Here is a 21,951-nt window from a genome sequence, read left to right on the forward strand (position 1 = left end):
TATAATTGTGTTGTGACATTTATTTCACATACACGTATTGTATATTTGTATGTGTTTTTATGTATATAGCTGTAATACAATTTGTAACGTATAAAAGATCTAATTTATTTGCGTAAGACGTTATTTTCATCACTGCGAATAATATGTTTATGTTAAACAATATATGTGGTTACTTTTAACATCTGACTTACTGCTCAATGTGTTCTTCCTCTACGAGACATTCCCCCAGCAGGTGCCTTCTCAAACTGTGTGTGTAAACAATCAATGAAATCAACGTGATCCATATCTGTAGCTCACTATTTCTATACGTCCACAAGTTCAATTTCTTATTCTGTATCATTTACACTTTTATTTCTGAAGGGTTTAAAACGAACCCAGCAGCAACAAACAGGTACTGCACTAGTATTCATAGTTCAGGGACTGAAATACACACATTTTTTTTTTTTTATTTAATTTATTGAGGTGACAATTTCTATATTACACATCTTTCATGTACATCGGAAATTAAACAAGGAAAAGAAAATATAGTGTTACCGTAAACCTCTTATTAAATCATCATTATTTTACAAAAGAAAATTTGTTATTGACACCATTTACAACTTTCAATATACAGGAGAGTGACAGTGGTCGAGTTGTACATGGAGGAAAAAAAAGATTTATCATATTTACAGATTCACTTAACTACTGTATACCCAGGCTCTTACTATGTCACTCACCCAGAACTAGACTAGAACCACAATGTGACAATCTGAGGCAGAAAATAAATGTCAAATTAAACTTTACCAGTCAAATTTCCCATCACGTTACATTTGCTGTATCACGCAGAATTTGTTTCAGTATTTTTTTTTTGTTTATCCTCACAATAAGCTTATGAATCAGCCTCAAGTCTTTTAGCTTTCCATCGCTGGTGCAGTTTGCTCTTCTAAGAACGTCTGCCTGTGCTGCATCAAGCTGCTGAAACAAAGGAGACACTTGACAGCAGAGGGTGGAAATAAAGCTACATGAAGGCTGAGGACGAACAGAGAAGACACAACAAGGAGTTTTTGACTTTCTAATAGAGACTTAAAGCCTCTTATGCTGCAGTTTGTTTTGTAAGTGCAATTTTTTAATCAGACAAACAACAGCTGAATCCAAAGTCCATCAATAACCTTATCTGTGTTTATGGTGCATTTCATAAACAAATCAAGAGGATCAAGAGGCTCCTAAATGGAACAACTGCTGTATAAAATGAATTCATCTTCTGTGAGTGTTGATCATATGTTGTTAGTCATTATTCACAGTTCTTCATAACGAGTTGTGTTAATGTACACACTCAGGGTTGGATATTGGTAAAGCATTGGTTTCTTCCGTTCCCATCGTCTGTTATTTGAGCGCGCGTGGGATCCACAATCGACAGTAAGAATCTCGACTTAAAATCAGATCAACTTCAGAAATTAAAGCACAAAAAAAAATCATTTCACACACATCACAAATGAATCTTGAAGCAGTATCTCACAAATGACACAAAAATAATAATTATCGAGTGTTTTATGGAAATACTCAAGTTTTCAACACTGCACTGCACCTTCTTGACTAGAAATTCGTCAAGATATTGTTTTAAATCCAATTTAAAAATGTATGTATACAGTAATGAATATTTATTATTCATTTAGTGGTTTTCTAAAGGGGAGAGAAGTGTTAAAAAACAGCTCAAACACTAACCATCGCAACGCTACGTGATATTTGTTTGACTTGCATTCGGTGTTTTTCACTTTTTATGGTTGTGATCCTTACGTCAAACGCGTACCGAGTGTTGAATACACACACTCACACTTTCTTTCTTTCACAAAATACTGTCTTCGTTCCTCACCGGATTGCTTCGAGATCACATTTTTTTTTTGTTTTATAAAAAGAGAGTCCCACGTTAAACCCAAGCAAGCGTAAAAATATCAAAAAGCTGGTAATAAGATGAATAATCTATAAGATTCTCCCAGAGCACTCTAATCCAAGACGTCCCTTCCAGTACGGTCTCTGGCCCTATAAAACTAGGGTCAGTTTAAGATTTTGCTTAAGTCTTCCACCAATAAATAATGGAGGCTACAACACTTTAAACAATCATCAAGTCATTCACAGATCAAAAATACTTAAAGAGCCAGGAACACATGTCTGTTTCTCACCTGTTAATTTGATTAGATGTAAATTACTGTAGCATAAAAGGTTGTTATTTAAGTGTTAACTGATGACTGATCCAACATCTTAAATCATTAAAGATATGAGTTTAAATATGACAGATTCAAGGGTGTGATGGGACAGGTCAATAACGCTCAAAGTACAGCAATCTTTTTGAAAGTCTCTGAGCGACAAACGTTGCTTTTTGGTGACACACAACCCTGTTTTTATGTTAAGTGCAGCCTCACAGTGTTACGTTATAAGTCAACTCTTTGTTTTTAAGCTGATACTTTATTGCAGAGCAGCTACAAAGGATTAAAAAAAAAATCAGGTGACTGACATTCCTGGTTGTGAGATTTTTGAGTCACGTTGACACATGCCGTTACATGAATCACACGTGTGTGTGTGTGTGTGTGTGGAAGGGGGGAAAAAAACTACTCCTGTTCCACAGATGTCACAGAGGACATGTGTTCAGGATCCCATGCATAAACCGGCGACACATTCTGAGAAACAGGAGCAGGAGCAGTTTCTGTGTTTTGGTTTAGAAGAATACAAAAAAAGATGATCAGGCACCGAGAGGCCTGCTGTGACCACAGCCGCGTCCCAAACCTCGCATCCCTTTGTGACGACATGCAGCCTTTTTCGTGGATGCAGGAGAACCATGCAGGTGAATGCATGAGCACAGACACACAAGAACAACCCCTCCTCAGTTGTGAGGAGGCTCCCTGATTTGAACACTGGTAAATCTCAACTCCTTCAGACTCCTGCACACACTAATAAACCTGTGGCTTCTCTCACTCCTGTCCGAAACCCTCCGTCTCCTCGATGGCAAACATCAGCTTCTCCTTCAGCTGTTCGTAGCTTTTGTAGGGCGGCAAATCCAGTCTGTTAAAGCTGGAGAAGGGACATGACAAGAGAGATTTCAGCTTAAAAAGAAGCGATTGCATTCAGTTTCCTGTGGATTCTTCACTTTTTAGCATGAACTCACCAAGTGTGACTTCTAGGAAGCCAGTTTTCCTTTCCCACCTTCTCTATGCAGAACTTCTGAGGACCGTTGCTTCCTGTATAATGAAGTACAGGTCAACTTCAAACACATACAACATAACATAACTCATAATTTGCTCTTTTTAATATCAGTAAAACAACAAGTAAAACATTTCAGAGCTTCACAATGTTACCGTCTTGTCTAGTAAAAGGTAAACTGCTCTTTTCCAGCACTGGAAAAGTTATTATAAATGTAATTCTATACATTATAAGTGAAGATAAATGATATTGGACAGATATATTTGATCCCACAAAATCACACTGGAACACAAATGGATTGCGATGCACACCTTGGAGCTAAATAAAGACAGATTCCGACATAATTATTATTACCCATTAGGTCGGCGAAGCCTCCTACAGGCAGGCGACAGGTGCCAGTGACAAACTGCAGCAGCCTCATCCTCTTCTCATTGTCCATCTCCTTTATGAACTGCAGAGGAAAAAGAGACAGCTTTTTAAAGACTGATCATTATAAATACACTGATCAGCTACTGAAAGAACAGTGTGTGTCACCAGGTTACTGACAATTCAGCTCATTAAATCAGTTAAAATAGAAAAATACTATTATGTGGGGACACATGTATTAAGGAAATAACATTTTATAAACACATTCATTGAGCACCACAGCTAAAATTCAACATGACCGTTAATAACAACAAATTGAGGACAAATAGCTGCAAAATAAGATGCAAACCATTCATCTGCAATTAATATTTCGCCATTTTTGACTTGAACGAAAATGTGGAATCTTTATGGACACTGAAACAACAGCAATGTTTTAATGATGTGTTAACGAAACACATAAAAATAACATGGAAATATTGTGCATGGAATTTTTTTAAAGAAAATAAATGAAAGCCATCTTTAGCAGTGTACAAAAACCAGCAACAACCGAAAATTACAAAACCAGAAGGTGCTGCATTACAAAGTTAAATAAAAGACTCAAATTGTTACTTCCTGGGAATAATGTTCAATAAAATGTCACCAGAAGTCAGGATATCACTCACTGTTAATTAGTAAAGAAATCAATTAATATCTAATCATTAGCACTCAAGTCGTTGTATATTTATGAGCAGAATAACTCAGTTTGACACTGACCTGCCAGAACCAGACGATCTGTTTGCTGCTGCGAGCGTAGTGTCTGTAGATGGTGTTTCTCTGCCAGTCTGCGAGGTCGATCTCCTGCATGCCACACAGCATGACCTGCAGCGGAACACAGCGGCATTGACACGTTTCACATGCATCAGCTCCAGGTGTCAGACAAGTCAGAGATGTAAAACACGTTCTGTATCCTGTGAGCGACGGAGTTTCTCATTCATTCTCACCTCCAGCTCTTTAGCGTCAAAATACTGCAGGTACTGCTGAGGCAGGACCTCGTTGAAGCCTTCAAAGAACGCCTGCGTCTGCTCCTCCACTCCTCGGGACAGTCTCCACTCTGCTACCAGCCTGTGTGCACGAGACAAAGACAAGCATACATGCAGCCGTCATACGAAACTTTCACTGTCCATTTTTTTATTGTATATTCTTATGTAACCTTTATTCATACAGGTAATTATAAGGTACAATAAAAAGTGTAAGCATTGTGTATAACACTTCTGCTTTGTTGCATTCAGAGGCTTTGGTTACACACATTCACGACTAAAAGAACGCAACAAAACACAAAGTTACTTTGCATGACTAAAAGGAAATAAAATCGCTCAACCTTTTCATCTGTGTTTAACCTACAAATTCATGCTAATAGTGGTGTAAGTAAGGTAACGGGTAACATGGTAATAAAACCCACCTGATGTACTCCTCCTTGTTCTCCTCAGTGACCTGGATGTCTCCACCTCCTTCTTTCAGCTCATGTGTGGTGATCTCTCCGAGGATCTCTTTGTCGACGGAGAAGAACATCTCCAGCCCGCACTCCTCGATGTCGTTGTCCCTACAGAGCAGCAAACACGGCAAGTTTAACCACTAGTCCTTTCACTTTGTAGCTGTGATACATCATGCTCATATTAAAATTTGAGCTATACAATACAGATAGTAGAGAGATGAGAGTTGTAGAAACACTCATCCATCAGGAGTTACAGTGTTTTCATTAGGAGATTTAATGTAGTAGAGTTTGGTAATCAACCATACTCGGCACTCATGACTTCAGAGTGAACCTGGAGGCTGACATTAGCATCAGTGCTGACTCCAGCCGCACAAGTGCTCTGATGCACATTTAACTCTGTTTACTGCTGTAAATGAGGATCAATATCTGTGGCAAGTCCTTTCATAGCTTCGTTCTTTTACAGAACATATGGAAACATTTAACAGCTCTGGCATTTTACAGGGTCTTTAAAAAACAAAATGTAACACAAACTACATCAATCATCCTTGAACAGGGCTGTGTGTGTGTGTGTGTGTGTGTGTGTACTCACTTGATCCAGATGAGAGAGTTGTAAAACTCCGGGTCAATCGACTCCAGGTCTTTGAGGGCCAACGGCTTGTTTAGGATGCGTTTGTAAAATGGCAGTGAGAAACCAGTGTCGATGAACTTGCCATGGAAAAGAGCCTGAGGGGACAAAAACAAAAACGCTGTTGACCTCCCACATCCCACAGGTTTCTGGTTTTGCTTCGGCCACATCAAAGCAAATTTCACTGAGCGATAAATAAATGACTAACCATTGCGATGAAGCGTCCTATGAATTTGAAATACTTGAGGTGGTCGGGGTTGATGTAGGAGGCGGGGTTGATCTGGAGACAGTAGTTATCTTTGCCGGCATATTCGAACAGGCAGTACATGGGGTTCAAGACCTCATGGGACAACAGGAAGAACCACTCCCTGCAGAAGAGACAGGAATGAATACTGGACACAACCATGTCGCTTCTCTGGGCGTATAGTTTTTGGAGCAGTGGACTAATGAATATTTAACACTTCGATATGACTTTGCAACCCTTTTGCAGCTTTTTATATCTCATTTTAAGTCTTATAGTGGATGCTTCTTGTGGAAGTCAAACTCAAAATACTGTGTTTTGTAAGTCTAATTATCTAACCCTCAGGGTTCAAGCAGCAGAGAGAATGTTTAAATAGTCTGTCATCAATTAAATATTATCTGATTTTGTTATTTCGAGAGAACTCTAACTTCTTCTCTGCACTCCATGTTGCTATGATATTTTCTGCCGTACCTGGCAACGCCTCCATAATCAAGGCCTTCTTCTCCAGGGAAGATGATCCATAGCCTCCTTCGCAGATCTTGAGCATTGAAGCTCATTATCTGAAACAGAATGGTAAAGTATCAGCACATATTTTCTAACATATAGTGTCCATTCTCTGCAGTTAAAACACTGATATACTATTAGGACATTGAAGTTGCATCATAAAAGCTGTCCAGTTACTATGTGACTATAGTGGTAAATGGTCTTCCTGGTTTTCATTTAGCCGTGTAGCTGCAGAGGATCATCTCACCTGCTGGAACGAGTCCTCAAACAGGGTTTTTCTGGTCACAGTGATCTTGATGTGCTGAGGCATCGACAGTTGCTGGAGAAGAGAAGACGAAAAGGTCACGGCTATCACTACAAGTTTTACTGTACCGAGTATATGCTGAGGGAAAACAACACTTTTTATAGTGATGTGGTTCCCAAAAAGAGGCTTTGAAACGTTACATATTTTATGTTAAAGCTTTCAACAAATTACCCTGAATTGGTATTTCTAAAGAAATGGCAGATTCAAAGATGCATAGTACTGTTTGCTTTGGGTAAATAATGTATACATTGCAGTAAAGTAACAATATGATACTAGAGTAAGTCAATGGGTTTTTAATTGACAAGTAATTGTACAGTAAAACAATTTTATTCTACAGTTTACTAGTATACCAAATACTAGGTGTTATACGTATATAGGTATTAAGTAGCATTTCCCATTGGTATAACCAAAACAGGAAATTGCATTAGAAATAGGACGGCGTTACCATAATGGTACATCAAGTGTTACACTAAACCTCACAGTAATTCAAGGGTTATTCTGACAGTGTGGTCAGGAAATGTTGATCATGGATCTGTTAATCTGTAAATCTGACACGTCCTCACACAGGCTCTTTCTTTGCACCTACATCAAAGTATGATTAAATGTTTTTACATTTTCCTCACAGGTGTGACGTGACTCAAAGTTATTCATTCACAGTCGGACACGGATTTCCTTCATCGTTATGGTATGAAATTAATTTGAGATAATTGTTACAGTACAGCATACAGTCGCCAATACATTAGCGGATCTGTCAGCCAAGATTTTCTACTCAGTTCTGGCTCTGTGATTGACACACCACGGTAGATTTCTGCTGCTCATTTGCATGTAAACGTACACACAAGTGTGTTTGCAATAAAACCTCATTCCACACTATTAAGCCTCTCTAAATCACCACAGGGGGAATTCCTTTATGACAACAATCCAAGCTGTCTCCACCTTTCTCCTCTGCTTTCAGCCTGTGTCTTACACACATCAAAGGGTGGAGATCTGTGTGTGTGTTTGACTCAAGGCAGTGTGGAGCACACAAACAAACACAAAGACTGACACATAATCCAACAATGTGACATCTTTCCACTCCTACAGGGTTGTACACAAACAGGTAGGCAGGTTTATGTGTAGTTGCTGGGAAACGACCACGAAAATCTCTCCGTCGGATCAGGAAAGAGGCACCAAATTCACAGGAAACCGACACTTCATGCACAGTTTACCATTAAGAATAATGAAAAAATAACATCATCATGCAGCACACTGACACACAGTAACCCATACCTGACACCAGAATCTGAAGTACTGAACTTTGGCTTTAAAGTCCCGAACATAGGTGATCTGAGGTCCGTTTTCCCTGAAAAAAAGAGAAACAAACAGACTCTTAATGTTGCTACATTATAAATGATTAAATGTTACTTTGACATGTTTGTTTTTATATAGTATCTTTATATAGTATCAATGAAAGCTGCTCTGAGTGAAACGCTTGTGTTAAAATACACTATTATATTCTGACATCTATATCACTGACCTAGAGTCTTCACTCAGTCTCACCTGAGGAAAACATAATCCTGAGGTGACGCAGTAAGAACGGAGGGGAATGCCACGGACAGGTGCTTAGCCAAAAGCTACTGCTAGCACCTCTTCACACTCATACAACAAACTGGTTTTCCCACCACTGCAACCAAACCAAAGTAACCACTCTCAAGTCACATTAAGTTCACACGGGTTAATATGATGAATCAGCTGTGGTGTCACAAAGGACGAGAGACTAGGTGACCCATTTGTCACATCAAGCTTAGGCATCACAAGCTCTAAAAACACAGAGACAATGACTCATGGTGTTAACAAGCTGCTGAAACATAACTAGTTGTTACAACAAAGCAAATGGTTATGTATTAAAAACTAACAGCTCAATCTAATAAAACAGTTTATTTAAAAGTTACTATTTTGTCATTAAATCAAATGTATTATTTCATATCTTTCTTTCCATGACATTCTGAATGATATTATCTGAATGGAAACAACCATCAGTCATTCATTTCTGGCATGCAGAAGTACTGGAAACACTGACTCCACGATGTGTTTGTCACCGGCTCTAAGCAACAAATATAATTCTTAATGAAGGAACTCCCAGGCCATGTGTTTTACTTTTGTGTCTTTGCCAACTGATTCATTAGTAATGAACAATCCTCATTTCCTGAAGGCTTTCGAAAACAGGAAACAAATAAGATTTAGCTTCTTGTTAAAACCATACATGTCTATGATTGGGGGGGGAATTGACATTTTGATATCATCACATCACAACACATTATGGCGGAATACATACAGCGAGGACTTTCCGGTGCGCGGGTCAATGTATGTGGTCGTTCTCCTATTGTGATCGACGAAGTAGGGAATTCCATCGACTGTGAACCTCATCTCCCAGCCCTCCGGAAGTGGCTTCTCATTGAGCAACCTAAAGAAAGATTATATCAGGAAAAACATGTCATATTCTAGTAAGGTGGATTTAAACTTTCGACTCGCATGCGTGTTATTCGAACGCGACAGAAACGCATTAACGAACCCCTGTGTTCGCGGGTCCTCCCACTGCGTTGACCGTGTGGGGTGATGCACAAAATAAACTCTGCCATTGCTGTCTGTTCTCTTCTCTGAAAGACAAAGGAACAGTTAGTGGAAGACGGCATATAATCCCTGAACTGGTTTAAAGTGAAAACTTATTATGACAGGTAATCATATGTGTGTATTTAACCTGAAAATAATAAAAGATCTTACCCCATCCATGTGGCAGAGGCCCGAGGGGATCATACTCCTTATTCTGATTGGCTGACACTTGGTCCTGTAGCTATGGCGCAGATAAGCAGAACAATTCAAAATGAATAAAATACAGATGTTTTAGAATATGCTGCGTTTGTCATAACAATAATATCATAGACATAAACAGGTTGCTTTAGATGGAATTGAACAATAACCTCGATTTGAGTTAATCTCACACTCATTCAACCAGCTGCAGCTTTGTTAACGACCATCACATAGTATGACTCCATAAAGAAGGACTCTCACCCCAAATATGAACCTCTGGTTGAACTGCTGCATGGCGCCCTGCAGCTGGCTGCGCTGGTGCTGCCACTGCTCGTAGTTACGCACCGTCTCCATCGTAGGGCGCTGCCACGTGGTGGTGCGTGTGATGTGGTCAACAAAGTAGACGCGCCCCATCTGGTCGACGCGACGTTCCCAGCTAAAGACAAGTGAAACGCGATCAGAGATGTGCTCCTTTTACATCGCTCTAATGTGGGATTTGAAGAGACTGACAAGATGACAAAATAAACAAACACTGGAAAAAGGAATTCTTGAGAAATTAAAGACAACTACAAATAATAAACATTGGCTGTAACATCCTGCTCATGATTATGTGCAGGTGAAATTGACACTCTTCCTGCCTGAGGATATGTGTGAGACAATGTCTACTTCACCTACTTTGTGTTCAGCAACCACATCTTCCTACATAAAGACACAGTCTTATTTTACCTATAGCGCATTCCACTACTCTCTGCATTTAAGAAGAGAAAGATCAAAAAAATGACTTTTTACCCAGGGGGCAATGGTTCAGGGCGTTCCCACGTTGTCCTCTTTTCCACATGATCGACAAAATACATCCTGCCATTGTGATCCACCCTCTGCTCCCATCTAGGTAAACACATCAACAATAAGCTTCAGAACACTAGGTAGATTTAAAGTAGCTTTAAGATGAGTCATGAAAAAGGCAGAAAATCTACAGGAACGGTCACAATATTGCCATAATAACGACACCGTAACAGTTCAAAAGGACTGAAGTCAGAGGCCAAATACACAGACAACAAAGGAAGACCAGACAGTGATGATAGGGTGTTTTAGTTAAAACACGGGTATAAATGTTAAAAACACTGATGTGATTGTTGTGTGCAAACACACACACACACACGGCTGTGTTGTTTTCTGCAAACTAATTCATATTAATAACGATGTGCTTATATTGAGAAAAACATTCAACCAGGAATATATCCGTCACTTGTGTGTGCAGACATTGCTGCTTTGTTAGTCTTCTTTAAATATTCTTTTAGGTTTAAGTTTTTTGTGAAACGATCATAGATTCCTTTTTCTGTTTGGACTGCTTTACCTTTTTAATTTCATCTGTAAATTTTTTAATTTTAGTGCCAAGTGCAACTATATCTGTCATTATTTTATGAGGACAAATATGTTCAGATTTTTACCGTTGCCAAATTCCCCCACAGTGACCAATAAATTAAGTGTCTGTACGTCCATCCACCTATAGCCAATTTGCCCAAATCTGTTTGCAACACACTAATCCTCCCCTGAATCTATAAATGATTTATTTCTTAACAACTCTATTCATGACGAGTTTTTGTGGACCGTTTCTTTATCTTTGTTCTGCTTCTCCTCTACTGTGTGTATCACACACAGATGAGGAATGACATTAAAACCATTAAATTAGATGACACATCCCTGAAGTTTTGCTGTAATAACAGGAATGACAGCAGTCACCCCTCTCTTCCAATGTATGATCAGTTAAGGAACAAGGAAGGTTATAAAAAAGAGAGCTAACCCAGGAGGTAACGGGCCAGTGTTGGCAGCGGGGACCCTGGAGGGGACCACAGGTGTGATGGTTGGCTGTCTCGTTGCTGCTGCTGTTGCTGTTGCTGCTGCTGCTGCTGCTGCTCCAGAGCTGGAGGCAGGTGTGGAGTTCCTGTCTGCGCTTGCGGATGGACTCGAGTCCGGCGTTGATGCAGGTGCTGAGGCCGATGTTCGTACTGGTGTGTCTGAACCTGACTGAACATCACTGCCATCAGCTGGTGTGGATCCGTTGCTAGAAGACGCTGTGGAAAGAGTCAGACATTGCTAAGAGTCAAACTGTAAGGAACACAAGTGTGCAACAACAACAACACAATATAGCTTTCATTTTGTCAAGACAGACTGGCTTTGCAACTTCAGTTGCCAATGAAACGGTCATAAACCTAACTGAGGACTAACTTTTAATGCAACAGGACACATTTCAGCCTGATTATCAGTTCTGGTTCGGTGAACTGCCTCTATGATTATGGGTCATATTAAAAGGAAACTGTGCATTGTCAGTCAGGGTGAGTCAAGAGTTGGCCCAGCTGTAAATTCAGTCTTTGACAGGAATTAGGTCATGACTCAGAGTCAGTGGAAGAACAAGAGCACTTGATCATTGTTTCCTGCCTTTTGTTGGAAGAATCATGTCAGCGACAGATCAGGACAGGACCCTCCTTCAGTAAATGTCTTACCTGGTGAGGAGTTGGGTCTGCGGGGGGTTGGAGGAGGAGGTCTGGAGGGCCTGGGTGGCCGGAGAGGCTTTGAGCCCCCTGATGACACCAGGGGAGAGCCTGAGGCGCTCACTGACCTCCGACCACTGGGAGAAGACCTGTGCTCAACACTACCCAGAGCTGGAGAGCTGTCTCGACTTCGCCTGTGAGGAGCAAGTTTTAATGTGGCTTAATGATGATAAAAGACAGAAATGTTAGACTAGAAAGAATTGGGGCGAAAACAGGAACAAATATTGTACCTTAAGGCATGATCGCCATTTGGCTGTGATTCTCCGTTTGATGAACCTGAAGTAAAAACAGGAGATGAATAAAGCTGTAAAGAGGTGCTCATATTCAGACATGATGTCGATCCAAACCACAATCTACATCAAAAAGCATATTGCTTAAAAAAAAAAACAAGAAATACCAAAATTAAGTAAATAAATAAATGATCTAATCAATAAACAGGACAAGGTGGCTGTCATATCACAGAGCCTTCAGATATTAGAACACACAGTAGTTTCAATTTTCTTAGACAATTGCATCGTTATGGAATCTTTCACGCATGTGATAACAGATAAAAGTTAACTTGGATAATATTCAAACAGGCGTGTGTGTTTGTGATGAAAACCCGTTCTAGGGACTCACTGTGATGGTCAGCCTTCGCCAAGGCAAACATCTCTGGGTCAACAGTCATGCCGTCCAAGCAGACGGACAGGTCTCCCACCACGTCTGACTGCTCTCTGTCTGCACACAGCTGTAAGGTCTGCACCACCTCCGCGACTAAAGCGAGACAAAACACACACTGTGGTCAGAGTAACAAAAACTAAAATGTGTTGATGCTTTGCTATATTGATTTATTTGTGGCAGTTTGCCAATGCGTTAACTCTTACTGCCACATATTGATTTATTTTTTGTCACTATTTCAAATAGGTGGAATCTTACTGTTTAATGTTTCACTCGGCCCATCCTTGTGTCTCTTGCACTGTTTAACACACTAACTTGTCCATCTCTCTTAGGGGGAGAGGTTACCGGAGCAGCAGAAAAAAACCCAAGCAGCAACCTTCAGCGTAGTTACCAGATCAAATCTTGCAGTATTGTTTACTTCAAAAAAGGTTTGTTAAACCCCCGAAAAACTACTTCCCTTTTTCAACTGCATCTGGGTGATTTCCATTGTTGATATTATTCACATGCCTCTGTCTGGTCTTCACAAACAGAAATGATGCATCATCATTTGCATGCCGTGTCCTTCATCTATAGACGAGCAATGATCGAGCAATGCGAGTCATACTAGACTGAGGTAATCGGCCTAGTCTCATACACTCACTTTTCATGTCATTAGCTTGGAGCGTGTCACTGATGTCCAGTGTGGCCATGCCCAGCAACACGTCTGACTTCAGGGTCTGGTGGCTCCACACGCGAAATGACAGTTTGCTGAATGGAGTCACAATCCTGTTGAAACAAATAAATAAATAAATCGATTATTATGATGCATTTACCATTGGAATTTAAGACGGAGTGATTGCTTTTGTCCACTGAGGATCTGATTTCAAAACACTCTCCTGGAAATAACAGTTAGGTCCTCACTATAGCATGATATCAATCACAGTTTTAAGCTCCAACGATGTAAATGTATAACCATTTCCCCACATGGGACATCCTGCGGGACACTGTAATCATAACCAACAGATGCTAATAGTTCATGTCATTCCTGGGCTTTTAGTGGGCTTTAATGAAAATCATTTAGCTGGTTTAAAAGTGACTTGGACAATGGACAGGAACAATCTTTGTCCTGTGGAGAAAACAAGCCACAGACAATAAGTGTCTGTGACCATCACTGTGACATTTGTTTAGCTAGATCCCTTCAGCACCCCCAGGAAAAGACATTTGTCGACATATGGGCTCAGATCCCGTTACATCCCATAGTAAACACTTGACATTTAATAACCCCAACCACATGGGTGTAAGAGAAACTGTAGGAGAAGTCTATATTAAGAAGGTCACTGTGCACAGCAGAAGGTCCCGCACAGGCTAAAATTGAATGGACATCTGATGTGTGAATATGCTGCACTGCAGGAAGTCAGATGGACTAAGTGGATTCGGTGTACAATATTCATGTCAATGAACCAAACTCATTTTCTCACCACTGTGAGGCATTCTGCAGGCTATTACTAAACATACAGATATAGCATTCCCTTGCATTTTACTGTAAACCACTTACCATCTGCAAGAAAACAACATCTAGTGATCATATTTTGAAACACAGGCAAACATAATGTCAGCAATCATTTCTAGTGATATGCTTCTTAATGCTAGGGTCTGGAATTGCCATTTGTTGAAAGCACTCATTAAAGGAAGTAAGACCTTGTAATACTATAACAAACATGACCGATCGTTATTTTCAGACCGTATGAAAAGACTGGCTGACGTACCAATCCGTCACTAACCGACCTGCTCATGTGTGTTTACACTGCTTGTGCTCTCACAGCCCATTACCAGAGTCTACACAACAAATCACAGAGGTACACATCACTATAGCAGCCAGAAGTTAGCAAGCAAGTAGTGGAAAAATGGCAGAGCAAGCTTTTCAAACCCTTACTTTGATGAAAGCCAAAACTCTAAGGACCGCATTAACCACATACTTCAAACTACTTCAAATGTAACAATGGATTTGTCCTCACTTCAGTCAGCAGTACAGAAAAACCTGTTAAGCGCTTCCTTTTCTTTAAAAGCTACTAAAACAAAATTAAAGTACCACAGAACTACCACAGCGCTCTTAATGAGCAACACGTTTCTTCTTAAAAACCTTTAATATTTTGTGCAATATCCATAATAACTAATGATGGAGGTCTCACACACCGTAAAGCCACAGAAAGTTCACATATAGTTCTGTTCTGCCAACTAGGCAGTTTCCAGGATCTGCAGCTGTTGTTGAGAAGTGACTGAATGCAGGGTAGAGAAAAACCACAGACCCCTTCAGACCTGGAATTAACATCCATTCCGAGTGATTCGATCATAAGTGAACAGCACTAAGTACAGGTCTGCGTGCAACCAATGTGTCCTGAATGCCTCTTTGGATCCAATCATAAAAACCACATTCACAAGTGGTTTGGGGGTTCATGTGGTCACATTCTTTTAAACATGTGAATGATAACAACTACCTCCTCCTCAGCTGACGTCCTCACCCAGTGCAGTTTCACTGGTTACACTGGGTGCATGGTCTTTCAGTATGAGCAGAGCTAAGAGTCCTTTTCTTCCTCAACTGTATACATTCAGTGACTGTGTCAGATGAAGTCTGTGCCCCAGTCATGGAGGAGGTACTGAACTTATCTTTTTAAACGAAAGCAACTGCTATACAAGTCACTAGTCACTCGTTTGTGTGTGTCACGTATAAAACGAAGTCAAGGCAGTTTCATGCAGCCGTGCTGTGATGACCAACCAAACCGTGTAGTCGAGAAACAAACAGCAGTGTGAGTAAGTGAAAGTTGGCCTCTTGGTCATGGGTCAGTCATAAAATCCAACCCCATTGCTGAGAGTCTTTTCTGCCAGGCTGCTGACAGCATTGAACACAGGAGCTGAAGGAATCAGTTCCCTTGGTTTGTTTCCATCACCTGTCTCTACGTCTATCACAGTTAGTTTTGTACTTCACAAATTGTAATTTAAGACATGGCACAACTCCTACATGACTCTGTGCACACTGACGCTGTTAAAAAAAAAAGGGAGAGAGTGTAAGCTCAGTTACACAGGTCATCTCGGGGTCAACTCAACTGATGTGCCGATTCATCAGCTTTTAGGAAGCTGCTCTATTACGATGTCTAATAATTAAGGTTAGAAAACATTCAAACATAAGCCTTCTCTTCTCATTTTTGACACAGGTCACACTGGAATTATTTATGTTATCAGCTTTTAACAGAATATTTATGGTGTGATTGTCATGTGATCGAATATCATATGTTTCTGATCATCTCAGACTCACACAGTGAGCGGCTGCTTCCATTTGGGGCTGTGGGTGTTGTTGCATTTCTCGGTCTTCTTGGATTGGCCTTCGACTGTCACTTCCACATAAGGACTGGGACCAAACCAGTTTTTCTTGTTCTCTTTCAGCTTCGCCGATAACACTGAAACAGTAAGAAGAGACCACGCAGCAGAAAGTCAGTCAGGACTGATGTCACAGAAGTAAAGATGAGGTATGGTAGGTAGGACGACCAGAATATTAAAACTATAAAGCACCATCTAGGTCAAATTTGATGTGGCTCATGAAGCAGTGCATTCACAATCTCAAGAATAAAAACATGTTTCCAATAAACATACTGTATATTAAGGCAGGATCTTGTGAGGGGAAAAATGCAACGGTTCACAGCTGATTTAAAACTGAGCAGTCCTTACCAATGATTTGCAGCTGTGCCTTCATAGGGTGTCCATTGGAAGTGCCCGGCTTGGTGACGCCACTGGCCATGACATAGGGCTGGGATGAAGGCCTGCAGCACAGACAATGTCATTACAGAGGTGATACATCTGTTTTCTAACAGATGAGATCATTTACTGTACATCAGGTATATATTTAGCCCAAAATATGAAAGAAAACGTAACCACGCCTCAATAATCAATCAATAATCACGGCTTTACCACGCAACACTTTCATCTGTTTATATTTTACATTGATGGCACATTAGGCCGAAACTGAGTTACATAATAAGCTTTAGTCACTGATTTAATTAATTAATTCAGAATAATGGTTCTGGATGACTTGTTTTAATGACTACACTTACAAAAACCAAAAGAAATATACTACTACTACTACTACTAATATAATACTATAATATATTCTTATAGGTTCTCTAAATACTCCTCTGCACTAAATGAAATGTCAGGACTCTTCAGTTTGAGGGTGAACATTTGTCAGTGGTGCACTTATTCTACAAAAAACATTGAACAAACAAAAGAAACGGGGAACTGAAACCCTACTTTGAAGCAGGAAATGAACATGCATATGTGACAGATATAGACACTGAAACTGGGGTGACAGATGATTTTCATTGTGTATTTGTGCTGCGTGAAAAACAGGCTAGAGGCAGTCAGTGTAAACAGTCTCATTGTTAACATGTTTGCCCAAATGAAAAGAGCGACACATGCTGCACACGCATCTGGTGTGAAACAGGCCTTACATTGTGATCACATGACATTGGTGGCATATGTCTGTCTTTACAGCCTGTGTTTAATGAACCACTTCTGGGGTGGAGGGTCATGGGTTCCATCCCTTTCTTCATTACTCTACATGCCGATGTGTCCCCGGGCAAGACATTCAACCCTAAGTGTCTCCTAATGGCCGTGCAGGCAACATGTGCCACTTTGTAAATCACTTTGGATTAAAACAGTCTGTGAATTGGGTTTTGGATGATATCAGATTTGATGTTTTCCTTAACAATAATAAAATTGATTCTGAATATTGTATGGGCTTATCCCAATTCAACAAAACAGGTTATTCCTAAGCATATTACTAAGAGTGAGTTCCAGAGATCCTGTGTCATCACTGCAGCACTCCACTAATCAGTCTATTGAACACAGGTACACTACTTGTCCTGAATTCTAAGCATCATGTCTGGAGAAACTTACGCACTGTTCATCACCTGCCAAATACTACTTTAACAATGTCAAGCAGCGACACTCGTAGTCATGCTTGTGTTGCTCCATAACCCGCAGGTTGTCCAGTAGGTCACGTGGGTTCAGGTTAGCTTTCCGTGTTATAAATAACTTACACAGACATTGCGTGGCATAATCCTTGCATAAGTTAAAAATGCCCCTCTTAAAGGCTTATGTGTTGAGAGAAACATTAACACATTTTTTTTAAAAAAAGAAGACAGGCTTAACCGAGTGGAAAAACATGTAATTGTAGAATTACAAATGCCACATTTATGACTAAGCATGCTGCAATGGTGGTAGTGTTCAGTTTATGGAAGCATATTGTTGTGGTGGGTTGCCTCTAATTATATGTCAGGAAGGTGTGTTTAATAAAACATCTTGACCAGTGCAACTACTTTTGATTGTTTATTGTTGTTGTTGTTGTTTTCATACACTATTGTGCTTTCATCTTTAAATATGTTGCTCCTCTGTGACAGCAAACTGAATTTTTTTTTTGGTTTGTTGGCAAACCAAAACATTTTGAAGATGTAATTTGCTGAACTAAATGTCTATTTTTAGTTGTTTTTTTTCTTTATTGTTAATAATTTATTTTGTATAATGATGAGGTGAAATGAATGCATGTTTTAAAGAAACAAATGTGGATATCCATGTTAACCAAACTAGAATGAGAGCTATATGAATTGCATGGAGCACAAAGTTTTGGGGGAAAATATTTATTAATTAAGAAAATACCCGACTAATAATTAAAATAATTACTAGTTGCTAAAATATAGTTAGGTGTCAACTTTGATTACAAATCATAGCTGCTACACTTATTGGAGATTCCAGACTGAAGATTAAAACATGTAGAAAAATTTGCACAGCTTGTTTACATCTTCAGTGATGGACCGTTCTTGGTCCAGTTTTAGAAACATAGTTGTCAACAGGCAGCTTTTAAAAAAAAAGAAGCCGTCACCGAGACCTGATGCTTTTAATTTTAGATCAATGAAACATTTTCACAAACTCCACTGCTGGAAACATAATTACAAGGATAACTGGCAATAGCAATAATACTATCTGTTTTCTTGTTTGCTTTTTTTAACTTTAATTAGCATTTTAAAAACAAAATCAATTATAGTTGTACACTTTCTGTCAGTTTCTCAGTAAATCAACAGTTACTAAGGCCACAAGAAATGTGTCAATCAAAGGGAAATCTCTTGCAGTGATCTTGTAAAATCTAGTCTGGTGGATCACTGAATAATGCATGCTCATCAGTCCCTCTCTTCATGTGGACTGTGCACAAGTCAGAGCAGGAGAAAGTAGGGAGCTCCTGGCTAAATTTTCACTTTGGCTACAGCTTTAGTTTCTGTCAATAATTCATTGCAACTGCTGACTTTGCAGCCTCATGAACAAGCTGCCCACGTTTAGTTGAGTATTCGCTGAATATTAAACTCTAAAATGACCTTCCTTGACTAATTTATTTAAACCAGCAAAATAAAATCAGCCACAGGCCAAAAAATGTTTTGAGGTGCTCCTGCATGTGTTAGGCATTTTAAATTTAATATGAACTTAAACTGCTCCCTTTATGTGGCTATAGAGCTCTACATATTGATTGTTTTTAATCTCACCTAAGGAGCCATTGATGAACAATATGAACGTCTTACATACTCACTCACTGAGAATAACATAGTCATAAATTGTAAACCCTTTGGGGTACATATGGGTACAATGGTACATATTCCCCATAAATAACTTCATAATGATCAACTGAGTGTGGTTGTAAAAAGATAAACTGGTTTCTGTGTTATGTGGAGACATCGATCAAGAGCTCTGTCAAAAGCTTAAATAATCAATTTCTGGGTTGTTTGAAATAATTCACCACACAATCATCATGGATTACTGCAGATATCTAGTATGATCACTTCTTTCAGTACTGAAAATCAAACATGATGTTTCCGTTACAGGCAGAGGAAGAAAGTAACAGAAGATAAAGAAAAACAAAAAAACAGCAGGGCCTCTGTTCATACTGTGGAGGAAGACAGTGGCAGGAGAAAACGAAAATCAATCAAAAGTGCCAGGCTGCAGCAGATGAGTAATTACAATAACAAAACTGTTATCAGTTTCTTCCACAAAACGACAATTATCCAGTGAGACGAAGCTAAGCAGTCTCAACAGCTGCATTTAGGGGACACTGAAAAGCGGAAAATGTGTCTCATAGTTCTCAGAAATGAAGTTTGACAGCAGCAATATTCAACTACTGCCGCTACACTGGAAAACTGTGACTTTCGACTGGTTCCGCCCACACAAACAACACTAATGTCAGTTTACTTGTCTAATATAGGATTTGGTTTTAATGCTGTGGCTGATTTGTGAGTCTTCATTGATGTCATAGAGAAAGATTGAACCTTAAAATAATAAGAACTATAATTATATTATCATAATAATGACCATAGTTATTTTTTTTTGTAAACTTTTAAAACAGGACACTGACCTATAGTGTTTCTGTCACAATATTATATGTTTTATTGTTGTGCTGGTTGGTGTCAAAGGTCGTTGAGTTTTTAACTCATAGTTCAGGTGAGTATTTTATTTCTATGTATCTGTTGAAGGAATCACTATTAAATTGAGTTTAGTGTTGTTTCTTTCACGTGATAGCTTGTAGCTGAGGAAAAGGAACAACTTTGCTGCTAATGACTGTTGACAAAGTTCACCCCTCTGTAATCATTATACATCTACCCCACTGTCTGCTGTAATAACACAATAACGCCATTAAAGATTACATAATTTAATCCAGGCAACTAGCATTAGATATGGAGCTAACACTTACTGAGTTAATCGCACTTCTAGAAACGGTGTACCATTTCTTTTGTAACGACGACGTGCGCTAACGTAAACAGTTGTTTATCTACAGTTGCGCTGTGGTCGCAGGGCTCGCTGTGCGTGTTGAGTGTCAGTTGTGACAGCCTGCTGCTACCATCCCAGCCCGGCTAACCGCTAGCCTGCGAGCTAATGTCATCATCATGGCTGTCTGGAAATCCCAAAGTCCGAGGGCTGTGAAAAACAAAACCACTACCACCACCGCAGAGGGAATTAATAACTAATTGTTTCGCTTACCCTGATCACAAGAGAAGCTGTTTAACAAAGCTGGTGAAGCAGAAATCAACTCCCAGCCCTGGGTCAACAGGATGTTTAGGTTTCAGTCCGGGTTTCACTTCACGGAAGAAGAAACTTCCACCATCTTCGTATGCTCGCGTCACGTGACCGAAACAAGGTGGGGCGCGCGCCTGGTGCACGCTCCGCCTCCTCCATGCTGTGATTGGTCCAGAGTTAGAACTACACGGACCAATGGACGACCAGGAAACTTGTTGGTGCGTTCAGGTGCCCACAACTTAATTATCGTCATCGTCTTATCATGTTTTGTTTTTTTCACACAAATACAAATCAGAAAGTTTTACTTAAAACCAAGGTACAACAAAAGCACAAGAAGAAGACAAATAAACGAGTTAAGCAGTAAATTGAAAAAAAATATATATCCCATGTACTCACATATAGTGAGACAAAATTGCTCACCCTCCCTTAGGTTTATGCGTGTTAATGTCATTTTGTGTAATTTAAAGTTTGTGGCAAATGAAACACATATAACACAATGTTTTTATTTAAACGATTGAAAAATAAATGAAATACAAACTGTAATACAATAGCAATTAAATCAATTTGACCAACAAAAAAACAACAAACACAAAAACATCATGTAACCAACTGATCTTATATTTGCAATCAATAGCGCTCCCTTCAAACTTTACTACCTGTTTTTATTCACTGTGACGATCCAACTTCAAACAAATTCTAACAGTAGGTGGCACTGTTGCGCCGTGCAGGAGGCTACTGCTGCTGCAGCCCACGATGAATCACAGTGCTCCCTTCACGGTGGGTGTTGACAACTTTCTCAGTGGTCTAATACTCTGTAATAATAGATTTTCTTTGCTCTCGTGGTTTTAGGCTATTGTGTGACACAGTTAGGCTCTTCACAATTACGCCCACTGAGATATTGAATCAGACAGACTGTGGAAATATTCTGTCACTGCTGCTGCTGCCGCTGCTGCTGCTGCTGCTAAAACTCAAAATGGAATAGTGAGGACTGGGACTATATTGCCTAAAATTTTACAATGGAAATAATAAAGTAAAATAAAATTGCATTAACACAACGTCATTAGGAATTTCGAAGTAAATGTTTTGGTAATCTAATTCAATTAAATACTTTTGGGTTATTATGAAAATGCACAATTTGCATTTTGTCACAGAAACAATATAAATTCGTTTCATTAAAAAAATAAATCAATTTGT

The 21,951-nt window shown here is 39.5% G+C and overlaps 1 protein-coding gene across 1 annotated transcript; it reads right to left on the reverse strand.

Annotated features, from left to right (window-relative positions):
• Positions 1-434: 434 nt before the first annotated feature.
• itchb (itchy E3 ubiquitin protein ligase b) lies at positions 435-20,859 on the reverse strand. Its single transcript, XM_044037599.1, has 24 exons — positions 20,722-20,859; positions 16,375-16,466; positions 15,965-16,106; positions 13,316-13,440; positions 12,637-12,771; positions 12,249-12,294; positions 11,971-12,152; positions 11,271-11,541; positions 10,259-10,354; positions 9,731-9,905; positions 9,443-9,512; positions 9,234-9,318; positions 8,997-9,125; positions 7,952-8,024; positions 6,626-6,697; positions 6,346-6,434; positions 5,842-6,001; positions 5,598-5,731; positions 4,976-5,116; positions 4,518-4,638; positions 4,291-4,395; positions 3,526-3,622; positions 3,137-3,209; positions 435-3,042 (listed from the first exon to the last, which is right to left on the reverse strand). The coding sequence occupies exons 2-24, from the start codon at positions 16,442-16,444 to the stop codon at positions 2,943-2,945; spliced, it is 2,691 nt and encodes an 896-aa protein (XP_043893534.1). The 5' UTR covers positions 16,445-16,466; positions 20,722-20,859; the 3' UTR covers positions 435-2,942.
• Positions 20,860-21,951: the final 1,092 nt, after the last annotated feature.

Source organism: Solea senegalensis, linkage group LG11 (assembly GCF_019176455.1).
Source record: "Solea senegalensis isolate Sse05_10M linkage group LG11, IFAPA_SoseM_1, whole genome shotgun sequence".
Classification (NCBI taxonomy): Eukaryota; Metazoa; Chordata; class Actinopteri; order Pleuronectiformes; family Soleidae; genus Solea; species Solea senegalensis.

Excerpts from the sequence above, each read along its gene's own strand:
- itchb (XM_044037599.1), bottom strand. The coding sequence starts at position 16,444 with ATGGCCAGTGGCGTCACCAAGCCGGGCACTTCCAATGGACACCCTATG. Across the intron at positions 9,513-9,730 it reads ACCAGAGGTTCATATTTGGG|CTACAGGACCAAGTGTCAGC; the intron begins GTGAGAGTCCTT and ends TCTGCGCCATAG. Across the intron at positions 6,435-6,625 it reads TTGAGGACTCGTTCCAGCAG|ATAATGAGCTTCAATGCTCA; the intron begins GTGAGATGATCC and ends ATTCTGTTTCAG.